Source organism: Nomascus leucogenys, unplaced genomic scaffold, assembly GCF_006542625.1.
Source record: "Nomascus leucogenys isolate Asia unplaced genomic scaffold, Asia_NLE_v1 Super-Scaffold_249, whole genome shotgun sequence".
Taxonomy (NCBI): Eukaryota; Metazoa; Chordata; class Mammalia; order Primates; family Hylobatidae; genus Nomascus; species Nomascus leucogenys.
In genome coordinates, this window is record NW_022095768.1 from 2,980,108 (window position 1) to 3,001,106 (window position 20,999).

The following is a 20,999-nucleotide window of genomic DNA, read 5'->3' on the forward strand; positions in this document are numbered from 1 at the left end:
GCGGCGGGCAGGACGGGGACAGGGGCGACGCGAGGCGCGGTGGAGTCACCACAGTGGCAGGGGCTGAGGCCTGAGCTGCGGGCGCTGCAACCGCCACGGCCGGAGGGTCCCGGACTTGCCGAGCGTCGTCGTCCTGAGCCGCGGAGGACGCGGGACGCAGCATCCTAGCGGCCTCCGCGGCCCTTCCCTCCTCTCGTCTCGGCTAGGCCCAGTAGCGGACGGGGCTGGTCGGCTGAGGCGGGCGGTGCTCGGGCGGCACCGGAGCAGGACTCTGGGCTCGGCTTCTCCTCCTCCACCTGCCCTTTTGTCTTTTTGGGATTTTGCTTTTCCCTTATAGAAATGGTGGAGTCAATGAAGAAATTAGCAGGGATGGATGTGGAGCTGACAGCTGAAGAAAGAAACCTCCTATCTGTTACATATAAGAATGTGATTGGAGCTAGAAGAGCCTCCTGGAGAATAATCAGCAGCCTTGAACAGAAAGAAGGAACAAGGGAGGAGAAGACAAGCTAAAAACGATTCGGAAATACCGGCAAATGGTGAGACTGTTGTACAACAGTCCCCCCTTATCCGCAGTTTGAGTTACCAGCGGTACAGTACAGTAAGATATTTTTAGGGAAAAGAGACTATGTTCATATAATTTCTATTAGAGTATGTTATAATTGTTCTGGTGTTAATCTTTTTCTGTGCCTAGTTTATAAATTAAACTTTACCATGAGTATGTATGTATAGAACAAACCATAGCATATATAAGGTTTGGTATTATCCATGGTTTCAGCGTATCCACTGGGGGGGTCTCAGAATGGATCCCTCTCAGATAAAAGGGAGCTATCGTATTTTCAAGAAAAATGATGAGTGTTTTGGGTTAAATTTGTCCCATTCTTCTTGAAAGAAGAAATTTGGGTTAAATTTTGGTTAAGAAGAAATTTGTGTTAAATTTGTCCCATTCTTCTTGAAAGGACAAATTTGGGTTAAATTTGTCCCACTCTTCTTATTGAAAGACTAAGGTTTTGTGTTTTTTTTTTATCCAATATCGTAGTTTTAATCTCTGGGTTTTATACAACAGAAATTATCTGGGGGAAGGAAGCTCTTGTTACCTGAATATGTCCTTTTTGTCTTTTATTTTTATGGTTTTAGAAAATGTCTCTGAAAAGGGAGGCTTGTTTCTTTTGAGTGTCTGGCTTCTCAGGCTTATGTCTGTCAGTAATTTGGCCGTAGTTGTTGGCATTTGAGGTCACAGCCTAGTGCTCACATGACTGTATATGTAGTACACATTTTATATCTTGGTAGAGTTGTGTCTTTTGCTCACGTGGATTAGGCTATAGAATATTCCAGGGCAGAGGAGAATAACTTTTTCTCCTGGAAGCTGCAGTAGTGGGCAAAAAAGTGAGACCCTGTCCCCAAAAATAAAGTTGTAAGCTGGGATTGATGTTACCATTACTATGAAATATGTTGGGTCAAAGAATTTCGATGACCAATAGACAAGTTTTGTGTCCCAGAGGAATGAGGAAGTAAGAAAGTTGAAAGTGCTGAAGAAAGAAGTCCATGAGCTACACTGTAGGACTTGGGCTAGCTAGGAAACGGAAGCAGGAAGCAAAGAGAGCAACTGATACATTGGGAGAAGATGTGAAAAGTTCAAGTCTGGATGTCTTAGATGAGATATATGCATAAGAAGGAAAGAAAAGAAAGAAAGAAAGAAAGAAAGAAAGAAAGAAAGAAAGAAAGAAGAAAGAAAAGGAAAAGGAAGGAAGGAAGGAAAGGGAAGGAAAAGAGAAAGAAAGAAAGAGAAGAAAGGAAAGAAAGGGAAAGAAAGAAAAAGAAAGAAAGAAAGAAAGAAAGGCAGAAAGAGTGTAGATGTCTTGATGAGTCCCTAAGTAGAAACAAGAAGAGAAAAGGAACTAAAAGAGGAAGCCACGGCCAAGAGTGGAGGATTACAACGTAAGACTTCTAGTATGGAGCAGCACAGTTAGCGGTATGGACAAGTGCATGTCTTGGAGTAGAAAGCAAAGAACTCTGTTGAATGGAACGTGGCCACACCATACCTTGGTGTGATCTCAGGTATTGGATAGGTTGGCTGTAGATAGTCATTGAATGTGGGAGAACAGCCTAGAGAGCTATCGATGACAGAAACTGACAAATAGAATGTAGAATATCAGCTTGTGAGGAGGAAGGGTTTGGAGTAACAGGAAAGTAGTCATTGAGTATGTGAGGAGCTAGGAGAACATGGAAATCTTTCTTCTCCTACAGCAGTCTCTATCTGAAAAACCATCAGGGAGATAGTTTATTCAGAAAATAGTTTTGCTTAGCTAAGATAAGGACGCAATTATGGAAGAAAGAATGAAAGAATGTTTTACAGTGGAAAGCAGGTTCCAGGGCCATGAGAGGAACCTAGAAAGGTTCAACAGTAGTGCCATGAGTTCATAGAAAATAGGAAGCAAGTGGCCAGGCACAGTGGCTCACACCTGTAAATCCCAGCACTTTGGGAGGCCGAGGCAGGCGGATCATGGGGACATGAGATAGTGACCATCCTGGCTAACATAGTGAAACTCTGTCTCTACTAAAAAAAAAAAAAAAAAATTAGCCGGGCATGGTGGTGGTGCCTATAGTCCCAGCTACTCGGGAAGCTGAGGCAGGAGAACGGCGTGAACCCAGGAGGCGTAGGTTGCAGTGAGCTGAGATTGCGCCATTGCACTCCAGCCTGAGGGAAAAAGCAAAACTCCGTCTCAAAAAATAATAATAATAATAACATAAAATAAAAATAAGGCCAGCACAGTGGCTCACCCCTGTAATCCCAGCACTCTGGGAGGCCAAGGCGGGTGGATCACTTGAGGTCAGGAGTTCAAGACCAGCCTGGCCAACATTGTGAAACCTGGTCTCTACTAAAAATACAAAAAATTAGCCGGGCGTGATGGCACGTGCCCATAATCCCAGCTACTCAGGAAGCTGAGGCAGGAGAATCACTTGAACCTGGAGACGGAGGTTGCAGTGAGCCAAGATTGTGCCACTGCACTCCAGCCTGGGCGACAGAGCGAGACTGTCTCAAAAACAAAACAAAACAAAATAGTATTTGAGAGAGAAGCAAGGGACAGATAGATATAACTATTTTAGAGGTTTCCTCAAGCCTAACAAGATGGTGGCTTCCTGCTTAGCAGGTGGTCTTCCAGGAACCCAAAGCCCCGGAGCCAATAGTGGGTTCAACAGAACTATCCAGCAGCTGCTTCACCAGAGTGCGTGAGGTGGAAGAGAAGAGAGAAGGAGAGAAGCAGCCCATGGCACTGATGAGGACACTCCATTCTTCTCAACCCCCAGGAAAAAAAACACTTAAGAGAGACAAGGCCGGACAGAAAACAAATTTTTGAGAGCAATGTCCCCAGATAGCGCAGGAAGCTGCCAAAGGAGTTCCTCGTGCTCTCCTATGAAACAGTGTGTCTCTGCTATAGACTGAATGTTTGTGTTCTCCCAAAATTCAGGTACTGAAATCCTAACTCCCAATATGACAGTCCTGGGAGGTGATTGGGTCATGAAGATAGAGCCTTCATGAATGAGATTAGTGACCTTATAAAAGGGACTGTAATCCTAGCACTTTGGGAGGCTGAGTTGGGTGGATCACCAGAGGTCAGGAGTTCAAGACCAGCCTAGCCTAGCCAACATGGTGAAACCCCGTCTGTACTAATAAATACAAAAATTAGCTGGGTGTGGTGGCAGGCACCTATCATCCCAGCTACTCAAGAGACTGAGGCAGGGAGAATTGCTTGAACCTGGGAGGCAGAGGTTGCAGTGAGCCCAGGTCACACCACTTCACTCCAGCCTGGGTGATAGAGCAAGACTCTGTCTCAAAAAAAAAAAAAAAAAAAAAAACAAACAAACAACAAAAAAAAAGGGCGGGGGAACTCCTGAGAGCTCCCTCACTAGACACCAAATCTGCCAGCACCTTGATTTTGGACTTCCCAGCCTCCAGAACTATGAGAAATAAATTTGCTTTCTTTTCGTTTCTTTTTTCATTTTTTTCCTTTCCTTTTCTTTTCTTTTCTTTTCCCCCCTCTGTCTCTCTCTCTGTCTCTCTTGCTCTCTCTCTCCCTCCCTCCTCTCTCTCTGTCTTTCTTTTAGACAGCCTTGCTCTGTCACCCAGGCTGGGGTGCAGTGGCATGATCACAGCCCACTGCAGCCTTGACCTCCTGGGCCCATGCAGTCCTCCAGCCTTAGCCTCCAGAGTATCTGGGACTGCAGGCACATGCCATCACACTCAGCTAATATAAAATGTTTTTGTGGAGATGGGATCTCATTTAGTTGTGCAGGCTGGTCTCAAACTCCTGGGCTCAAGTGATCCTCCTGCTTTGGCCTCCCAAAGTGCTGGGATTGCAGGAGTGAGTTGCCATACCCAGCTGAGAAATAAATTTCTGTTTTTTGTAAGCCACCCAGTCTATGGGAGTCTGTTATAGTAGCCCGAATGGACTAAGATAGTCCCCAAGGAAAGTCTTTCTGGCTTGGTCCATGGGCAGATGATTTCCTCGCCCCCACAGTGCAGACCCCAATGAGAGGTCCTTCATCCACTGGCATTTCAGCTTTAGTTATTCTCCTTTGGAGATGCTGTGTTTTGTTTGAAGGAAGTACACTATGTTCTACAGTGTCCTAGAAGAGATATGCTGGCACAAAGTGCAAGCCAAAAGCAAAAGAATCAAAAGTGATAGCCTTCCTTCCTCTCCTATCTTTCTGATTCTAGTGCTCTGGCTCCAGTCTGGGGAAATCATGTGGCGGGTAGATAAAACCAACACTCACAGAGGCCTCATTGCAATACATACTGTCTGAGAGGACAATATTTAACCAAAGAACCTCAAGAGGCTGAAACCCTTCACTCCAAACTCTGAATCTTGGCTCAAAAGGCAAACATCAAATTAACTCTGGGTTAGAAGACAAAAGCTCCATGATGGAGAAAGTGAGGGCCCATAGCTTCTCTTTACTAATTTATTTATTTATTTATTTTTGAGACAGAGTCTCGCTCTGTCACCCAGGCTGGAGTGCAGTTGCACGATCTCGGCTCACTGCAACCTCCACCTCCCGGGTTCAAGTGATTCTCCTGCCCCAGCCTCCCAAGTAGCTGGGACTACAGGTGCCCACCACCATGCCCAGCTAATTTTTGTATTTTTAGTGGAGACAGGGTTTCACCATATTGGCCTGGCTGGTCTCGAACTCCTTACCTTGTGATCTGCCCGCCTCGGCCTCCCAAAGTGCTGGGATTACAGGCATGAGCCACCACGCCTAGCCTTATTTATTTATTTTTGAGACAGAGTCTTGATGTATCACCCAGGCTGGAGTACAGTGGCAGGATCATGGCTCACTGCAACCTCCGCCTCCCAGGCTCAAGTGGTTCTCCTGCCTCAGCCTCCAAATAGTTGGGATTACAGGTGTGTGCTACTATGCCCAGCTAATTTTTGTATTTTTAGTAGAGATGAGGTTTCACCATGTTAACTAGGCTGATCTCGAACTCCTCACCTCAGGTGATCCGTCCACCTCAGCCTCCATAAGTGCTGAGATTACAGGCATGAGCCACCACACCCGGCCACCCATAGCTTCTTAGTGGTCACTTGGCACAAACAAGGAAGTCCTGTCCCTGCTTAGACAACTCAAGGTCACTTAAGGACAACCACCAAAATCAAAAAGAAAGGGTACCTCATGATTTTAGGGCTAGCTCTGTCCCATCAAAGTGGAAGGCCAGGTCCTGGCCTTAGCAAAGGATCTTATTGGAGAGTAATGAGGGGAGAGGCTTCAGAGTGAGAAAACCAGCCAGGCATGGTGGCTCACACCTGTAATCCCAGCACTTTGGGAGGCTGAGGTGGGTGGATCACTTGAGGCCAGGAGTTCGAGACCAGCCTGGACAACATGGTGAAACCCCGTCTCTACTAAAAATACAAATATTAGCTGAGCGTGGGGGTGCACACCTACAATCCCAGCTACTTGGGAGGCTGAGGCACGAGAATCACTTGAACTCTGGAGGCAGAAGTTGCAGTGAGCCAAGATCACACCACTACACTCCAGCCTGAGTGACAGAGCAAGACTCTGTCTTAAAAAAAAAAAAAAAAAAAAAAAAGTGAGAAAACTGGGCCTGGTTCCAGCTCTGCCATGACTGGCTGATCAACCCTGGACAAACCACCACACCTGTCCCGGCCTCTGCTTCCTTATGCATCAACAGGAAGGTAATAATGCCCATGATGCAGGGCAGTGGTGAGGCTCAGAAAGCACATTAGTAGACCATGTGGAAGAATTCTGCTTACCCCTGTTTTGAAGGAGCGATTAATCATGTACAGAAATTAGGTGTGAGTCTCAGGACGTTAGAGGCCAAGGTGGGTGATATTAAGATGTAATTCCGTCATTGCTGCTGTGATTATCATCATCCTTGTATTCTTCTGATTTCCTCACCTCCTACTTTATTTAATGGTTTCAGCAAACCTGTGAGGAAGGTAAGGAAGGGCAAATAATAATGATGTCCATTTTAGAGGGGAAAGAAAGGCAAGAAGAGTTTAAATGTACTGTCAAACACTGCCTGGCTGGTTTGCATGACAGGGCTTTCTCTTCAACCTAGTTCAGGAGCTGAATGTCCCCATCTTCAGAATAGGTGCTAGTCAAGACCACAGTCCTTCTATGGATGAACTGTAAGACAAAAAAAAAAAAATGAGAGAGAGAGAGAGACATGTATATTAGGAGACTAACAGACATCAAATAATGGGCATGAGGGTTCTTTCTGGGGGTGATGACAATATCCTAAAATTAGATTATGGTGATGATTTTACAACTCTGTAAATATAGTAAAAAACATATATTTGTACACCTTAAGTGAATTTCATAGAATGTAAATTATATGTCAGTCAGGCGCAGTGGCTCATGCCTGTAATCCCAGCACTTTGGGAGGCTGAGGTAGGCAGACTGCCTGAGCTCAGGAGTTTGAGACCAGCCTGGGCAACATGGCGAAACCCCATCTCTACTAAAAATGCAAAAATTAGATGGGTGCGGTGGCTCACACCTGTGATCCCAGCTACTCAGGAGGCTGAGGATCACTTGAACCCGGGAGGCAGAGGTTGCAGTGAGCCAAGATTCATGCCACTTCACTTCAGCTTTGGTGACAAGGTGAGACTCTGGCTCCAAAATAAAAAATAAAAATAAATAAATAAATAAATAATATTCCCAACAAAGCTGTTAAAGGAAAGGACATACCATTTTTTTTTAATGGGCAAGATGAAACTACTGTGGCTATGGATGCATATTTGAGTGATAAAACTCTAAAGAAATGCAAGGAAGTGTTTAGCGCAAATGTCAAGACTCCTTTCAGGCACAGGGAGGGTTTTGTGATTAGAATGGGGCACAGGAAGGAGCTTCTGGGGTGGGCAGCAGGTGCTATTTCTTGACCTGAATGGTAGTTACAAGGGTATTAACCTTATAATAACTCCTTAAGTGCCATTGTTTCGTGTAGTTTTCTGTATCTGTTTTCTTATATAATAAAATGGTTGTTAAAAATAGGGGAAATCAAGTATGAAATAACACCTGTGTCAGACATACTGTAGAGTGGCCCCCATTAGCCCCACTTCCTGGCATTCATGTCCTTCTGTAATCCCCTCCCCTTGAGTGTGGGTGGTAACGTGACTTGCTTCTAATCAATAGAAGGCAAAGGCAATGGGATGTACGTGATTACGTGTTTATGTGGTTATGCTATGTAAGATTTTTGTGTCAGCCAGGTGCGGTGGCTCATGCCTGTGATCCCAGCACTTTGGGAGGCTGAGGCGGGAGAATCACGAAGTCAGGAGTTCGAGACCAGCTTGGCCAACGTGGTGAAACTCCGTCTCTACTAAAAATACAAAAAATAATTAGCCGGGCGTAGTGGCAGACATTTGTAATCCCAGCTACTCGGGAGGCTGAGGCAGGAGAATTGCTTGAAACTGGAAGGCGGAGGTTGCAGTGAGCCCAGATCACACCACTGCACTCCAGCCTGGGCAACAAGAGTGAAACTCCGTCTCAAAAAAAAAAAAAAAGATTTTGTGTTATCTGGCTAGGAGACCCTCTCCTTTATTGGCTTTGAGGAAGCAAGCTGCTGTGTTGCAAAGGCCTATGGGGTAAGGAACTGAGGGTGGTCTCCAGCCAACAACCAGAAAGAAACTGAGGCCCTCAGTCTGGCAACTCACAAGGAACTGAAGGCTGCCAAAAACCATGTGACTTTGGAGGCAGATCCTTCCCTATTCGAGCCTCTGATCACCCTGTGTCCCCAGCTGACATGTTGATTGCAGCTTGTAAAACTCCAATGTAGGAGCCTCAGCTAAGCTATGCCCTGACTCCTGACTCACAGAAACTGTGAAATAATATCTATGTGTTATTTTAAACCATTAAATTTGTGGCAATATTCTTACATAGCAATTGATAAGTAGCAAATTATGTTTAGAGATCCTCTGAGACTACCCTCGGGTTCAGTGATTCATTAGAAGGACTCACAGAACTCAACAAAGCTGTTGGACTCATAGTTACCATTTGTTACAGTGAAAGGCTACAGATTAAAATCAGCAATGAAGAAAGGCACACAAGGCAAGGTCCAAGAGAACTTCCAATTATCCTCCCCTGGCAGAGTCTTCAGGATAATGCTTAATTCTCCCAGCAATGATGTGTGGCTACAATGATGTGTGCACGGACTATTACCAACCAGAGTAGCTCACCCATGCCTTGGTGTCCAGGGCTTTTACTGGGGATTGATCACATTGGCATGCTTCACTGCCCACATGGCTGACTTAGTCTCCTCAACTTGACCTTGCAAGGTCAAGCTGATACTGCATGGCCCAAGGCCCACAGGTAAACAAAAACACTCTTAAAGGCAGGATATTCTAATGGCTTAGAGGTTATCTCCCAGGAGCCAGGCAGGGGCCTGTCCTTTATTTGGAATGTCCAGGGTTCAAACATCCCAAGTTCATCCTGTATCACACAAAAGGATTAACTTCAAAAGTGGTATTCTTGGCCAGGTGTGGTGGCTCACACCTGTAATCCCAGCACTTTGGGAGGCTGAGGCAGGTGGAACACTTGAGGGCAGGAGTTCAAGACCAGCCTGGCCATCATGGCCAAATCCTGTCTCTATTAAACATACCAAAATTAGCTGGGCATAGGCAAGGCGCGGTGGCTCACGCCTGTCTTATGGTGATTTATGACCACAGCTGTTTATACCTTCCCAGTTAAACTGAGACTTCCTGATTAAGGACCATGTCTTATTCACTTTGTATATTTCATTTAGTTTCCTATTGAGTGAATAAATTGCTAACACTTATATAGCATGACTACTCTAGGTGTTTTACTCATACTCACTCACTTAACCCTCATGGCAATCCCGCAAGAGAAGTACTATATTATCTCCATTTTACAGATGAGGAAACCCAGGCTCTAGGAGCTTAAGTGACTTGTTCAAGATCACACAGCTAGTTAGTGGAGCTGCTGGGAGTCAAACCCAAGCAGTCTGGCTCCGGGATCCATGCTCTTAAGGACTACCCCGGACTGAGATGGCAGAAATACTTCAGCAGGTTTAGGAAAAGGCAGTTGGTGTAGGTGCAGAGCAGTTGGCTGTAGTTGGTGGCCACAGCAGAGATGCTCAAAGGTTGGCTGGGCTCTGAGCGCTCTTGGGTCTAGAGTCTCAACCTGCTTTGCCTTTGCAATCAGCTCCCCCCGTGGAGGGACCTGGAACAAATCCATATGCAGTAAGCCAAGGAGTGGCCCTAGTGGTAGGGAGATGGACATAGGATGTTCTCGAAGCCTGCTCTGCAGCAAGCCAAACCCATGTTTACAGTGGACCACATACTTACACTGAGCAAACCGAGAAGCTCTCCTGAGTGCAGGGTGGCTCTGGTCAGGCAATGGGCATGAGGAGGAAGACGGGGCTTCCAGGAGTTCTCCTAAGTAACAAAAAAATTAACAGAAGAAAGCCCCGTCAGAAAAAGGCAAACTGAAGGTCTCCAAACATCATGGTCAAGGCACATGGCTTGTCTTCTTATCATCTGCACATTTTTCAGTGTCAGGACTGGATCAGGCAGAGGCAGTGCCTGCAGCCCAGGTATGTGCACCTCCACTGCAGACTTTTCACTCTTTCTTCACTAAGCTCTCAGCTCTTTGCTGGCAAAGATCTTGTTCATCTATATGTTCTAAGCACCAAGCCCCATGCCAGTCCCATAGATAGAAGGTGTTTTATGCACACTCATGAAATAAAATTAACTAATACAGTTCCAGGGGATTGCAGCACCCTAACACCTAGAATATCCAGGACCCCCAAGTCAATGCTTTAAACTGTTGTTATATAAACTGGGTAACATGAGTTGGTGTGAGACTCATCATCATTGCTGACACCTCCTAATTCCCTCTCAATGTGCTAAAGTTTAATTATTAACTTAAAGCAGTCATGTGTGCTGCAGTGCAATGACCACGTCAGGCAGATGATAAGTAAGGGAAGTCCTAGAGTGCAGACTTTGAAGGCAAGATCTTGTCCTATTTGTATCTTGAAGTGACAGCAGCTGAAGCGAATCTAAGACTCCACCTGAGAAGAGATGAAAGACCTTGTCTAGGGTGTGCCTGTGATAACTTAGGTCATCATGAGAGCAAGAGAGCTGCCCGTAAAGAGGCCATTCTCAAAATTCAAGTGGGAACTGAAGCAATCCATGTGTCCAGAGACAGAGAAATGGATAAAGAAATGTGATATATACATACAATGGAATATTATTTAGCCTTAAAAAGTAACTAATACTGGCTGGGCGCAGTGGCTCATGCCTATAATCCCAGCGCTTTGGGAGGCCAAGGCAGGCAGATCACAAGGTCAGGAATTCAAGACCAGCCTGGCCAATATGGTGAAACCCCATCTCTACTAAAAATACAAAAATTAGCTGGGTGTGGTGACATGTGCCTGTAGTCCCAGCTACTTGGGAAGCTGAGGCAGAAGAATCGCTTGAACCCGGGAGGCAGAGTTTGCAGTGAGCCGAGATTGCACCACTGACTCCAGCCTGGGCAACAGAGTGAGACTCCATCTCAAAAAAAAAAAAAAAAGTAATGAATTCTGGCTGGGCATGGTGGCTCACGCCTGTAATCCCAACACTTTGGGAGGCTGAGGCGGGCAGATCACTTGAGGTCAGGAGTTTGAGACCTGCCTGGCCAACATGGCAAAACCCCATCTCTGCTAAAAACACACACACACACACACACACACACACACACACACACACAATTAGTCAGGGGTGGTAGCACATGCCTGTAATCCCAGCTACTACTAGGGAGGTAGAGGTGGGAGAATTGCTTGAACCCAGGAGGCGGAGGTTGCAGTGAGTCAAGATCGCACCACTGCACTCCAGCCTGGGTGACAGAGCAAGACTCCGTCTCAAAAAAAAAAAAAAAAAAAAAACAATTCTGATATATGCTACAACATAGGTGAGCTTGGAGGACATTATGCTAAGTGAAATAAACCTCTCACACACTAATACTGTATGATTCCACTCACATGAGGTATCTAGAATAGTCAAATTCATAGAAACAGAAAGTGGAATAGTGGTTGCCAGGTAGGAGGGGGTTGAGGGAATGTGGAATTGTTGCTTAATGGGTATAGAGTTTCAATTCTGCAACTATGCTTATAGTGGCCCATGCTTATATTCCCAGCTAGTTAGGCGGCTGAAGCAGCAGGCTCACTTGAGGCCAGGAGGAGTTCCAGACCAGCCTGGGCAACATAAGACCCTGTCTCTACAAAACAATTCTTGTTTTTTTTTTTTTTTGAGACAGAGTCTTGCTCTGTCGCCCAGGCTGGAGTGCAGTGGCGCAATCTCGGCTCACTGCAAGCTCCGCCTCCCGGGTTCACACCATTCTCCTGCGTCAGCCTCCCGAGTAGCTGGGACTACAGGCGCCCGCCACCATGCCCGGCTAATTTTTTTGTATTTTTAGTAGAGACGGGGTTTCACCGTGGTCTCGATCTCCTGACCTCGTGATCCGCCTGCCTCGGCCTCCCAAAGTGCTGGGATTACAGGCGTGAGCCACTGCGCCCGGCCTTTTTTTTTTTTTTTGAGATGGAGTCTCACTTTGTTGCCCAAGCTGGAGTGGAGTGGAGTGACGCCATCTCCTCTCACTGCAACTTCCACCTCCCGAGTTCAAACCATTCTCCTGCCTCAGCCTCCGGAGTAGCTGAAATTACAGGCGCTCGCCACCATACCCAGCCAATTTTGTATTTTTAGTAGAGATGGGGTTTCCCCATGTTGACAGGGTTTCTCCATGTTGGCCAGGCTTGTCTCGAACTCCTGACCTCAGGTGATCCGCCCACCTCATCCTCCCAAGTGCTAGGATTATAGACATGAGCCACCACGCCCAGCCTACATCAGAAATTTTGTCATTCTTGGCCGAGTGCGGTGGCTCACGCCTGTAATCCCAGGACTTTGGGAGGCCGAGGCGGGCGGATCATGAGGTCAGGAGTTCTAAAAATACAAAAAAAAAAAATTAGCTGGGCGTGGTTGCGGGCACCTGTAATCCCAGCTACTCAGGAGGCTAAGGCAGGAGAATCATTTGAATTCGGGAGGTGAAGGTTGCCTGAGCCGAGATGGCACCATTGCACTCTAGCGTCAGCAACAGGGCGAGACTCTGTCTCAAAAAAAAAAAAAAAAAAAAGAAATTTTTTCATTCTTTTATCTTTCTGAACTTGTATTTCCATTCCATTTCCTCCACAGAATTACATTCCAAAGCAATATATTTCATGCATGAAAGTCTTTTATCACTTTGTAATACTTCTCTGCAACAAAAGTATGTATGTGTATTAAATTTTTAATTCTTCTTAACTTCCTGTGACAAAACGGCTCTTGTTAAACTTTTTCCCCTGGATTTAATTATCAATATAATTACTATTAGCAGTCAAACAAAAGAAAAGTATGCTACAATTTATATAAATAACTTTTAAAGAAAGTAAACATTTTATTGGAATGATAGCTATTAATAAGACAGATGGGCTCATTTCTTTCAAAAATGCATTTATGCCCAGGCACGGTGGCTCACATCTGTAATCCCAGCACTTTGAGAGGCCAAGGCGAGCGTAACACTTGAGGTCAGGAGTTTGAAACCAGCCTGGCCAACCTGGTGAAACCCTGCCTCTACCAAAAAATACAAAAATTAGCTGGGCATGGTGGCCTGAGGTCCCAGCTACTCCAGAGGCTGAAGCAGGAGAATTGCTTGAACCCAGGAGACGGAGGTTGTAGTGAGCTGAAATGGCATCATTGCACTCCAGTCTGGGTGACAGAGCAAGACTCTGTCAAAAAAGAAGCATTTATCTGTGAATGAACATTACTTAATGATAGACAAGATTTCACAATAAATTCTATTTCTTTGTTTTTATGAGTGTGCCAAGAAATCTTGTTCACATGTATAAATGACAAAATTGTCACTCATTTTGTTGAATACTTTTTGAGATATATGCAAAAAAGTCACATAGTGATAATCTCTCAATTAACAACTTGATTTGATTTTTCTTTAATTTTTGTTGCAAGCAAGAATTTGAAACACTTGTGTTACAAAAGTCGTTAGAAGTATTCACTTTCTCATTTTCTGGGTGATATTGTAACATGGCTGACTCCACCTTGCTGCTAGCCTCACAGGCTGGCTGTCTTCGCTCATTCCTGGGGTAGGCCAAGCTAACCGTGGAAGGAATTTAGTTTATAGTTTAACTTAGAAGCCAGGATGATAATAGTCCCTCCCTAAAACTAATCCTTTCCTTATTCAGGGGGCTGAAACCACCTTTGTAAAACCATTGAAAGGCCACAAAATTAAGTTTATGGGAGGGGCCTGAATTCTGCTGAGATGTTGACATAATTTCTATAATCCCTTACCTTCAGGAGTTATGTAGCCAGAAGTCACAAGATTTGTGGCTTCTTCAATTGCTCCTATAGATAACATCACTATTATAGACTCTAAGATTGGTCATTGGAGATGTTTTCCAGACTTACGCCACCAGGACTGGTGACTTGGGACTCAATTGGCCCTGTGGCCTCAACCAGAGGTGGACTCAGTTCATAAGGACGATTTTCCACACCCCTAATGACTGCATCCCCAACCAATCAGCAGCATCCATCCCCTGGTCCCCTGCCCACCAAATTGAAAAACCATAACCTCCAGCCTTTGGGGAGACTGATTTGAGTGATAACTCCACTTCTCCCATGTGGCCAACCTTACCTTAATGTTAATTAAACTCTTTCTTTACTGTTTTGCCTGTGCAGTGGGCAGGAAGAACCCGTTGGGTGATTACAGTATGCCAAAAAGACTTTGCCAAGGTTTAGCAAATGACTATCAATTAAAAGCAATTACGCTTTAACTTAGAGACACCTTGTTTACTGATACACTCAGAAAGGACTGGGAAAATTAGAATATTGTTTATTTTAATACACCATTGTCAATCTAATATTTTTTGGAAAGGTACTTTTATGTTATGTATTTGAAATATATATGAACACATACATATATGTACACATATATACATTTTTGGTTTTGTTTGTTTTGTTTTTTTGAGACAGGGTCTTTGTTGCCCAGGCTGGAATGCAGTGGTGTGATCTCTGCTCACTGCAGCCTGGAGCTCCCAGGCTCAAGCCATCGCTTCAGTCCCACAAATAGCTGGGACTACAAGCACATGCCACCATGCCCTGTTATTGTATTTTTTACAGAGGCCAGGTTTTACCATGTTGCCCAGGCTGATCTCAAACTCTCAGACTCAAGCAATTCTCCCTCCTCAGCCTCCCAAAGTGCTGGGATTACAGCATGAGTCACCACGTCCAGCCCTGAAATTTTTCTATTCAAGTACATGTGTTAACACCCATCCCTGTGAAACTAGGTTCTAATGCTAAATTAGATTAAAAAAATCAGAGCCAGGAGCAATACCTCACGCTTGTAATCCCAGCATATTGGGAGGCCGAGGAGGACGGATCACCTGAGGCCAGGAGTTCAAGACCAGCCTGGCCATCATAGTGAAACCTCATCGCTACTAAAAATACAAAAATTAGCCGGGTGTGGTGGCACACACCTGTAATCCCAGCTACTTGGGAGGCTGAGGCAGGAGAATCACTTGAACCTGGGAGGTGGAGGTTGCAGTGAGCCAAGATTGCACCACTGTACTCGAGGCTGGGCGACAGAGCAAGACTCCATCTAAAAAAAAAGATAAGAAATGATGAGGTGCCCGAGTTTGTGTGCTGGATGAAATAAGGCACACTGCCATTAACATGTTTTTGTTTGTTTGTTTTGAGACAGAGTCTCGCTCTGTTGCCCAGGCTGGAGTGTACTGGCACAATCTTGGCTCACTGCAAACTCCGCCTCTTGGGATTAGGTGGTTCTCATGCCTCAGCCTTCCAAAGTGCTGGGATTACAAGCATGAACCACCACGCTCAGCCTAACATGTCCTATCAGTTTCTTTTCTTTGTTTTTACTAAATTCTTTTTTGTTTTTTTTTTTTTTTGAGATGAAGTCTCGCTCTTGTCCTCCAGGCTGGAGTGCAGTGGCAAAATCTCGGCTCACTGCAACATTTGTCTCCCACGTTCAAGCGATTCTCCTGCCTCAGCCTCCCAAGTAGCTGGGATTACAGGTGCGTACCACCACGCCCAGCTAATTTTTTGTGTTTTAAGTAGAGACGGGGTTTCACCATGTTGGCCAGGCTGGTCTCAAATTCCTGATCTCAGGTGATCCGCCTGCCTCGGCCTCCCAAAGTGCTGGGATTACAGGCATGAGCCACCGAGCCCGGCCTGTTTTTACTAAATTCTTTCAGGGATAAAGCACTTTTTGTCAAGGGATGGAAGAGATCATTAAATTTCCATCATTCTTACTTCCGCTCCACTTCATAATAAATGATTCAAATGCCCAAACATAAGCCAGAACACTGCTTAAAAATTTTTTTTGTAGAGATGATCTTGAATGCTATGCTGTCCAGCTGGTCTCAAACTCCTGGCCTCAAGCGATCCTCCCTTCTTGGCCCCCAAAGTGCTGGGATTCTAGACATGAGCCATCACATCTGGCCTCACCCCATTTTTTTCTCACCCCATTATTAATGCCAAACTTTGTCAGCAACAAAAGTCAGCAAAAAACAAAGAAAGTCATGAACCCTAACCTTAATACCTTGACTAAAGAAGCCTTCACTGACGCTGTTACAGAATGAAAAACTATGGACTAGGAGAAAATATTTACAAATCCAAGTCTGTGTTCATAGTATCCAGAATATATGAAGAACTCTCAAAATTCAACAGTAGAAAAAGCAAACCACCCAATTTTTTTTTTTCTTGAGACAGAGTCTCACTCTGTCACCCAGGCTGGAGTGTGCAGTGGCGCGATCTCGGCTCACTGCAACCTCCGCCTCCCGGGTTCACGCCATTCTCCTGCTTCAGCCTCCCAAGTAGCTGGGACTACAACCACGCCTGGCTAATTTTTTGTATTTTTAGTAGAGACAGGGTTTCACCGTGTTAGCCAGGATGGTCTTGATCTCCTGACCTCGTGATCTGCCCACCTCAGCTTCCCAAAGTGCTGGGATTACAGGTGTGAGCCACTGCGCCCAGCCCAAACCACTCAATATTTTAAAAAGGCAAGCAGGGCACTGTGTCACACGCCTGTAGTTCCAGCTACTCAGGAGGCTGAGGCAGAAGGATCTCTTGAGGTGAGGGGTCTGTGGATGTGGTATGCCATGATGACATCTGCGAATAGCCACTGTGTTCCAACCTGGGCAACATAGCGAGACCAGATCTCAAAAAAAAAAAAAAAAAGCTAGAGAATCAAATGGTCACTTCATCAAAGAAGATATAAGATTGGCCAATAAGTACATAATAGGTCTTCGACATTATCAACCGCTAGGGAAATGCATATTAGAACCATAATAAAATACCACTCCATACCTATCAGAACAGTTAAAATAAAAAATACTGACAACACCAACTGTTGGTGATAGAGTAACTGGAACTCTCATACATCACTAGTGAAATGTTAAGTAGTACAGCCACCGGGAAAGTTTGTTATAAAATTAAGCATATATCTAACCAAATGTTGATGGCTATTGTGATACCCTGGTTCTTGTCTTCTTAGTTTAAAAGAATTTAGGCCGGGCACGGTGGCTCATGCCTGTAATCCCAGCACTTTGGGAGGCCCAGGCAGGCAGATCACGAGTTCAGGAGATCGAGACCATCCTGGCTAACATGGTGAAACCCCATCTCTACTAAAAATACAAAAAAGTAGCCGGGCGTGGTAGCAGGTGCCTGTAGTCCCAGCTACTCAGGAGGCTGAGGCAGGAGAATGACGTGAACCCGGGAGGCAGAGCTTGCAGTGAGCCGAGATTGCACCACTGCACTCCAGCCTGGGCAACAGAGCGAGACTCTGTCTCAAAATAAATAAATAAACAAATAAAATAAAATAAAAATTACATATTAAATGATTCCATTTATATGGCATTTTTGAAAATACAATCTATAATGATGAACGGATCAATGGTTGCCATGGGGAAGGGGAAGGGGAAGGGTGTGGCTACAAGGGAGTTTTGGGGTGTGACATAACTGTTCTTTGCTGAAGCAAGGTCTCACTCTGTCACCCAGGCTGGAGTGCAGTGGTGAGACCATAGCTCACTGCAGTCTTGAAATCTCAGGCTTAAGTGGGAGTTCAGTCTCGAGTAGCTGGTACTACAGGCACATGCCACCATGCCCGGCTTTTTTTTTTTTCTTTTTTTGAGACGGAGTCTCACTCTGTCGCCAGGCTGGAGTGCAGTGGTGCAATCTTGGTTCACTGCAAACTCCGCCTGCTGGGTTCCAGCGATTCTCCTGCCTCAGCTTCCTAAGTAGCTGGGACTACAGGCACGCGCCACCACAGTCAGCTAATTTTTGTATTTTTAGTAGAGACAGGGTTTCACAATGTTGGCCAGGATGGTCTTGATCTCCTGACCTTGTGATCTGCCTGCCTCGGCCTCCCAAAGTGCTGGGATTATAGGCGTAAGCCACCGTGCCTGGCTAATAAATTTCTTTCTATAGCCATATATATATGTATATCATTGGTTCTATTTCTCTGGAGAACCCTAATACAAGTGAAGTGTGATTCAAATTTTCTTGTCTTTTTTTTTTTTTTTTTGGAGACAGAGTCTCACTCTGTCACCCAGGCTGGAGTGCATAACCCCCCAGGCCCAAGCAAGCCTCCCACCTCTGCCTCCTGAGTAGCTGGGACTACAGGCATGCATTACAGTGCCCATGCCTGGCTATTTTTTTTTTTTTTAGACGGAGTTTCACTCTTGTTGCCCAGGCTGCAGTGCAATGGCTGTTCACAGGCACGATCCCTCAACTGATCAGCACGGAAGTGCTTCATTTCTGATCTGGGCCAGTTCACCTCTCCTTAGGCAAACTGGTGATTCCTCACTCCTGGGAGGTCACCATGTTGATGCCAAATTTAGTGTGGACACCCAATTAGCATAGTGCACTAAAGCCCAGAACTCCTGGGTTCAGATGATCCTCCCACCTCACCCTCCCCAGTAGCTGGGACTACAGGCACGTGCACACCTGATATCTCTGAGCCTTTACACATGCTTCTTTCTCTGCCTCCTCCCACCCCAACCCAACTATCTTCTACTCTTTCTTCAGGATTCAGCATAGGCATCATCTCTTTGAGAAAACTTTATCTGTCGGGATTGATTCAAGTAATAGAAACTTCCTTGCACTAACAAGCCAAAAAGGGAAAAAGGGATTTAATATAAGAGTATAGAAGTATACTCTTCCTTGAGGAAGGAATCACCCAAAACCAAGCACTCCATTTCATTGGGACTTTATCTCTTGTGTCTGTTCTTTCCCACCCTTAGAATCCCAGTTTGCCTCTTCAAGTAGCTTTGTTACTGCCTGTCTATACTTCTCGTTCTTCTCCTCTAGACCATAAGTTCCTTGAGGGCAAGACTGTACCTTTATTAATTTCCTCATCCCCAGAACTTAGCGGAGTACCCCCAACAGAGTTCACAGGCAGTCAAAGAGGCAGACAAGTAAACTGGCCCTTAATGCACAACCCAGCAAGTGTCCTTGAAAATGCACATTTTCAAGGTGCTTCCAGAGCCAGAGGAGATAGAGAGGACTCACCGCCCTATCTGGGCAGTCGAGAAGCGTCAGGAAGGACACAGGTTTATGCATTGCTTATCCTTTGATTGGGGTATCCAAAGGAAAGTCCCATAAAATGCATAGATTTTTTTTTTTTTTTGAGACAGTGTCTCACTCTGTCACCCAGGCTAAGTGCAGTGGTGCAATGAGGGGTCACTGTAGCCATGACCTCCCTGGCTCAAGTGATCCTCTCACATCAGCATCCGGAGTAGCTGGGACTACAGGCATGCACTACCATGTCCAGCTAATTTTTTTTTTCTTTGTAGAGATGGGGTCTCACTGTGTTGCCCAGGCTGCTCTCAAACTCCTGGTCTCAATCCTCCTGCCTCAGCTTCCCAAAGGGCTGGGATTATGGGCATGAGCCATCACACCCAGCCACAGAGAATCTCTTAGGAGACCCTCCCAGCTCCTTGGGTCTCCATTGAAGTGAAGAGAGAACATCCAGTGTATTTCTGCGTGTTGCCTGAAGACAGAGGAAAGGAACGAGTCACAGAGCAGGGGCCTTGGCGCTCTGTTTCTCTAACATTTCAGCCATTTGAGATTTCATTCGGTTCCTTTTTTCTTTTTTTTGGTACGGAGTCTCGCTCTGTCACCCAGGCTGGAATGCAATGGCGCAAACTCACTGCGCCCGGCCATTGACTACTTTATCTTTCACTCTTCATTTTTGAAGAGTCTGGGTCAGATGTTTAGCAGAATGCCCCTAATTTGGATTTGTCTGATTATTTCCTCATGGTTAGATTCAGATTAAACTTTTTTTTTTTTTTTTTTACAAGATGCCGCTTGCATGATGCTGTGGGTGCCTTTTCATTGCAATGCCTCCATTTCAGATGTGAGAAAGTTCTGGGCCTGTAGGGCATTTCAAGCCTAGGTCTGTATGGGGGAGGAGGCGATAGATGTTCATCTATGTACCAGATCCTCAGATCCCCGGGGTGGGTTGCGGGGAAGGCTCAGGGAGCTGATGGATAAAGCCATAGCTTCAGTCCTGGCAGAGTTCACTGCCACGGATGGCTGCTGACTGCGGGACACTGATGGTGGGCAGCCAGGGACGAGGTGCAAACTTCTTCCCACAAGGAGTTCCAGGTGTTCAGTGGCAGCCAGTTCCTCAGTTAATGGGTCACCTGCTGCTGTGGCCACTCTCTGTTGATGCAGCTACAAGGGAAATGAAGAGGGCTGAGGGAGGTGGCCATGCCAATGCTGTCCTGTGGAGGAGAGGGGCAGCAAAGGGACAGGCGTACAAAGACAGAGGGAGCCATCGCCGGGTGCAGTGGCTCACGCCTGTAATCCCAGCACTTTGGGAGGCCGAGGCAGGTGGATCACTTGAGCTCAGGAGTTCGAGACCAGCCTGGGCAACATGGTGAAACTCTGTCTAGCTAGATGTGGTGTCACGAGCCTGTAGTCCCAGCTACTTGGGAGGCTGAGGTGAGAGGATTGCCTGAGCCCAGGAAGAGGAGGTTGCAGTGAGCTGAGATCGCACCACTGCACTCCAGCCTGGGTGACAGTGCAAGACCCCGTCTCAAAAAAATAAAATAAAATAAAAATAACACAAAGACAGAGGGAGCCAGAATAAAAAACAGAATGAAAGAGTGAGAGCTAGGGCGTCAGAGGGAATGCACACACCAGCAAAGGAGAGAAAAGTGGAGGGACAGAGACAGACAGAAACCAAGAGATTCATAAATGGCAGCCCACAGAGAAAAGAAAGCACCAGCTGATATGCCTCACTCACAATCTGCAAGTCCCTTTCTGAGGTTCTCTGGCTTTGGCCTTTGTGGGACGGTCAAGAGAGTCTGCGTTTATATCGGTCAGACTCCAAGTGCACAAGTGTTTCCCCCAAGGGGCTGTGCAGGGGTCCCCTGCTCAGTCTGTACTTTTCCAAACACAGAAATTCTCCTTTGTGCCCCA

The 20,999-nt window shown here is 45.8% G+C and overlaps 1 protein-coding gene across 3 annotated transcripts in view; it reads right to left on the bottom strand.

Moving 5' to 3' along the window:
* Positions 1–18,727: 18,727 nt before the first annotated feature.
* The window catches only part of ADAP2 (ArfGAP with dual PH domains 2), a 28,389-nt gene continuing 26,117 nt past the window's right edge, over positions 18,728–20,999 (bottom strand). For 2 of the 3 annotated variants that reach the window (XM_030807910.1, XM_030807908.1), the window contains exon 11: positions 18,894–20,249. In XM_030807910.1, coding sequence (XP_030663770.1) covers positions 20,215–20,249 — 35 coding nt within the window. In that variant the 3' untranslated portion in view covers positions 18,894–20,214. Of the gene's footprint in view, positions 20,250–20,999 lie in introns of all 3 variants that reach the window. The other variant, XM_030807909.1, reaches the window with a different exon arrangement.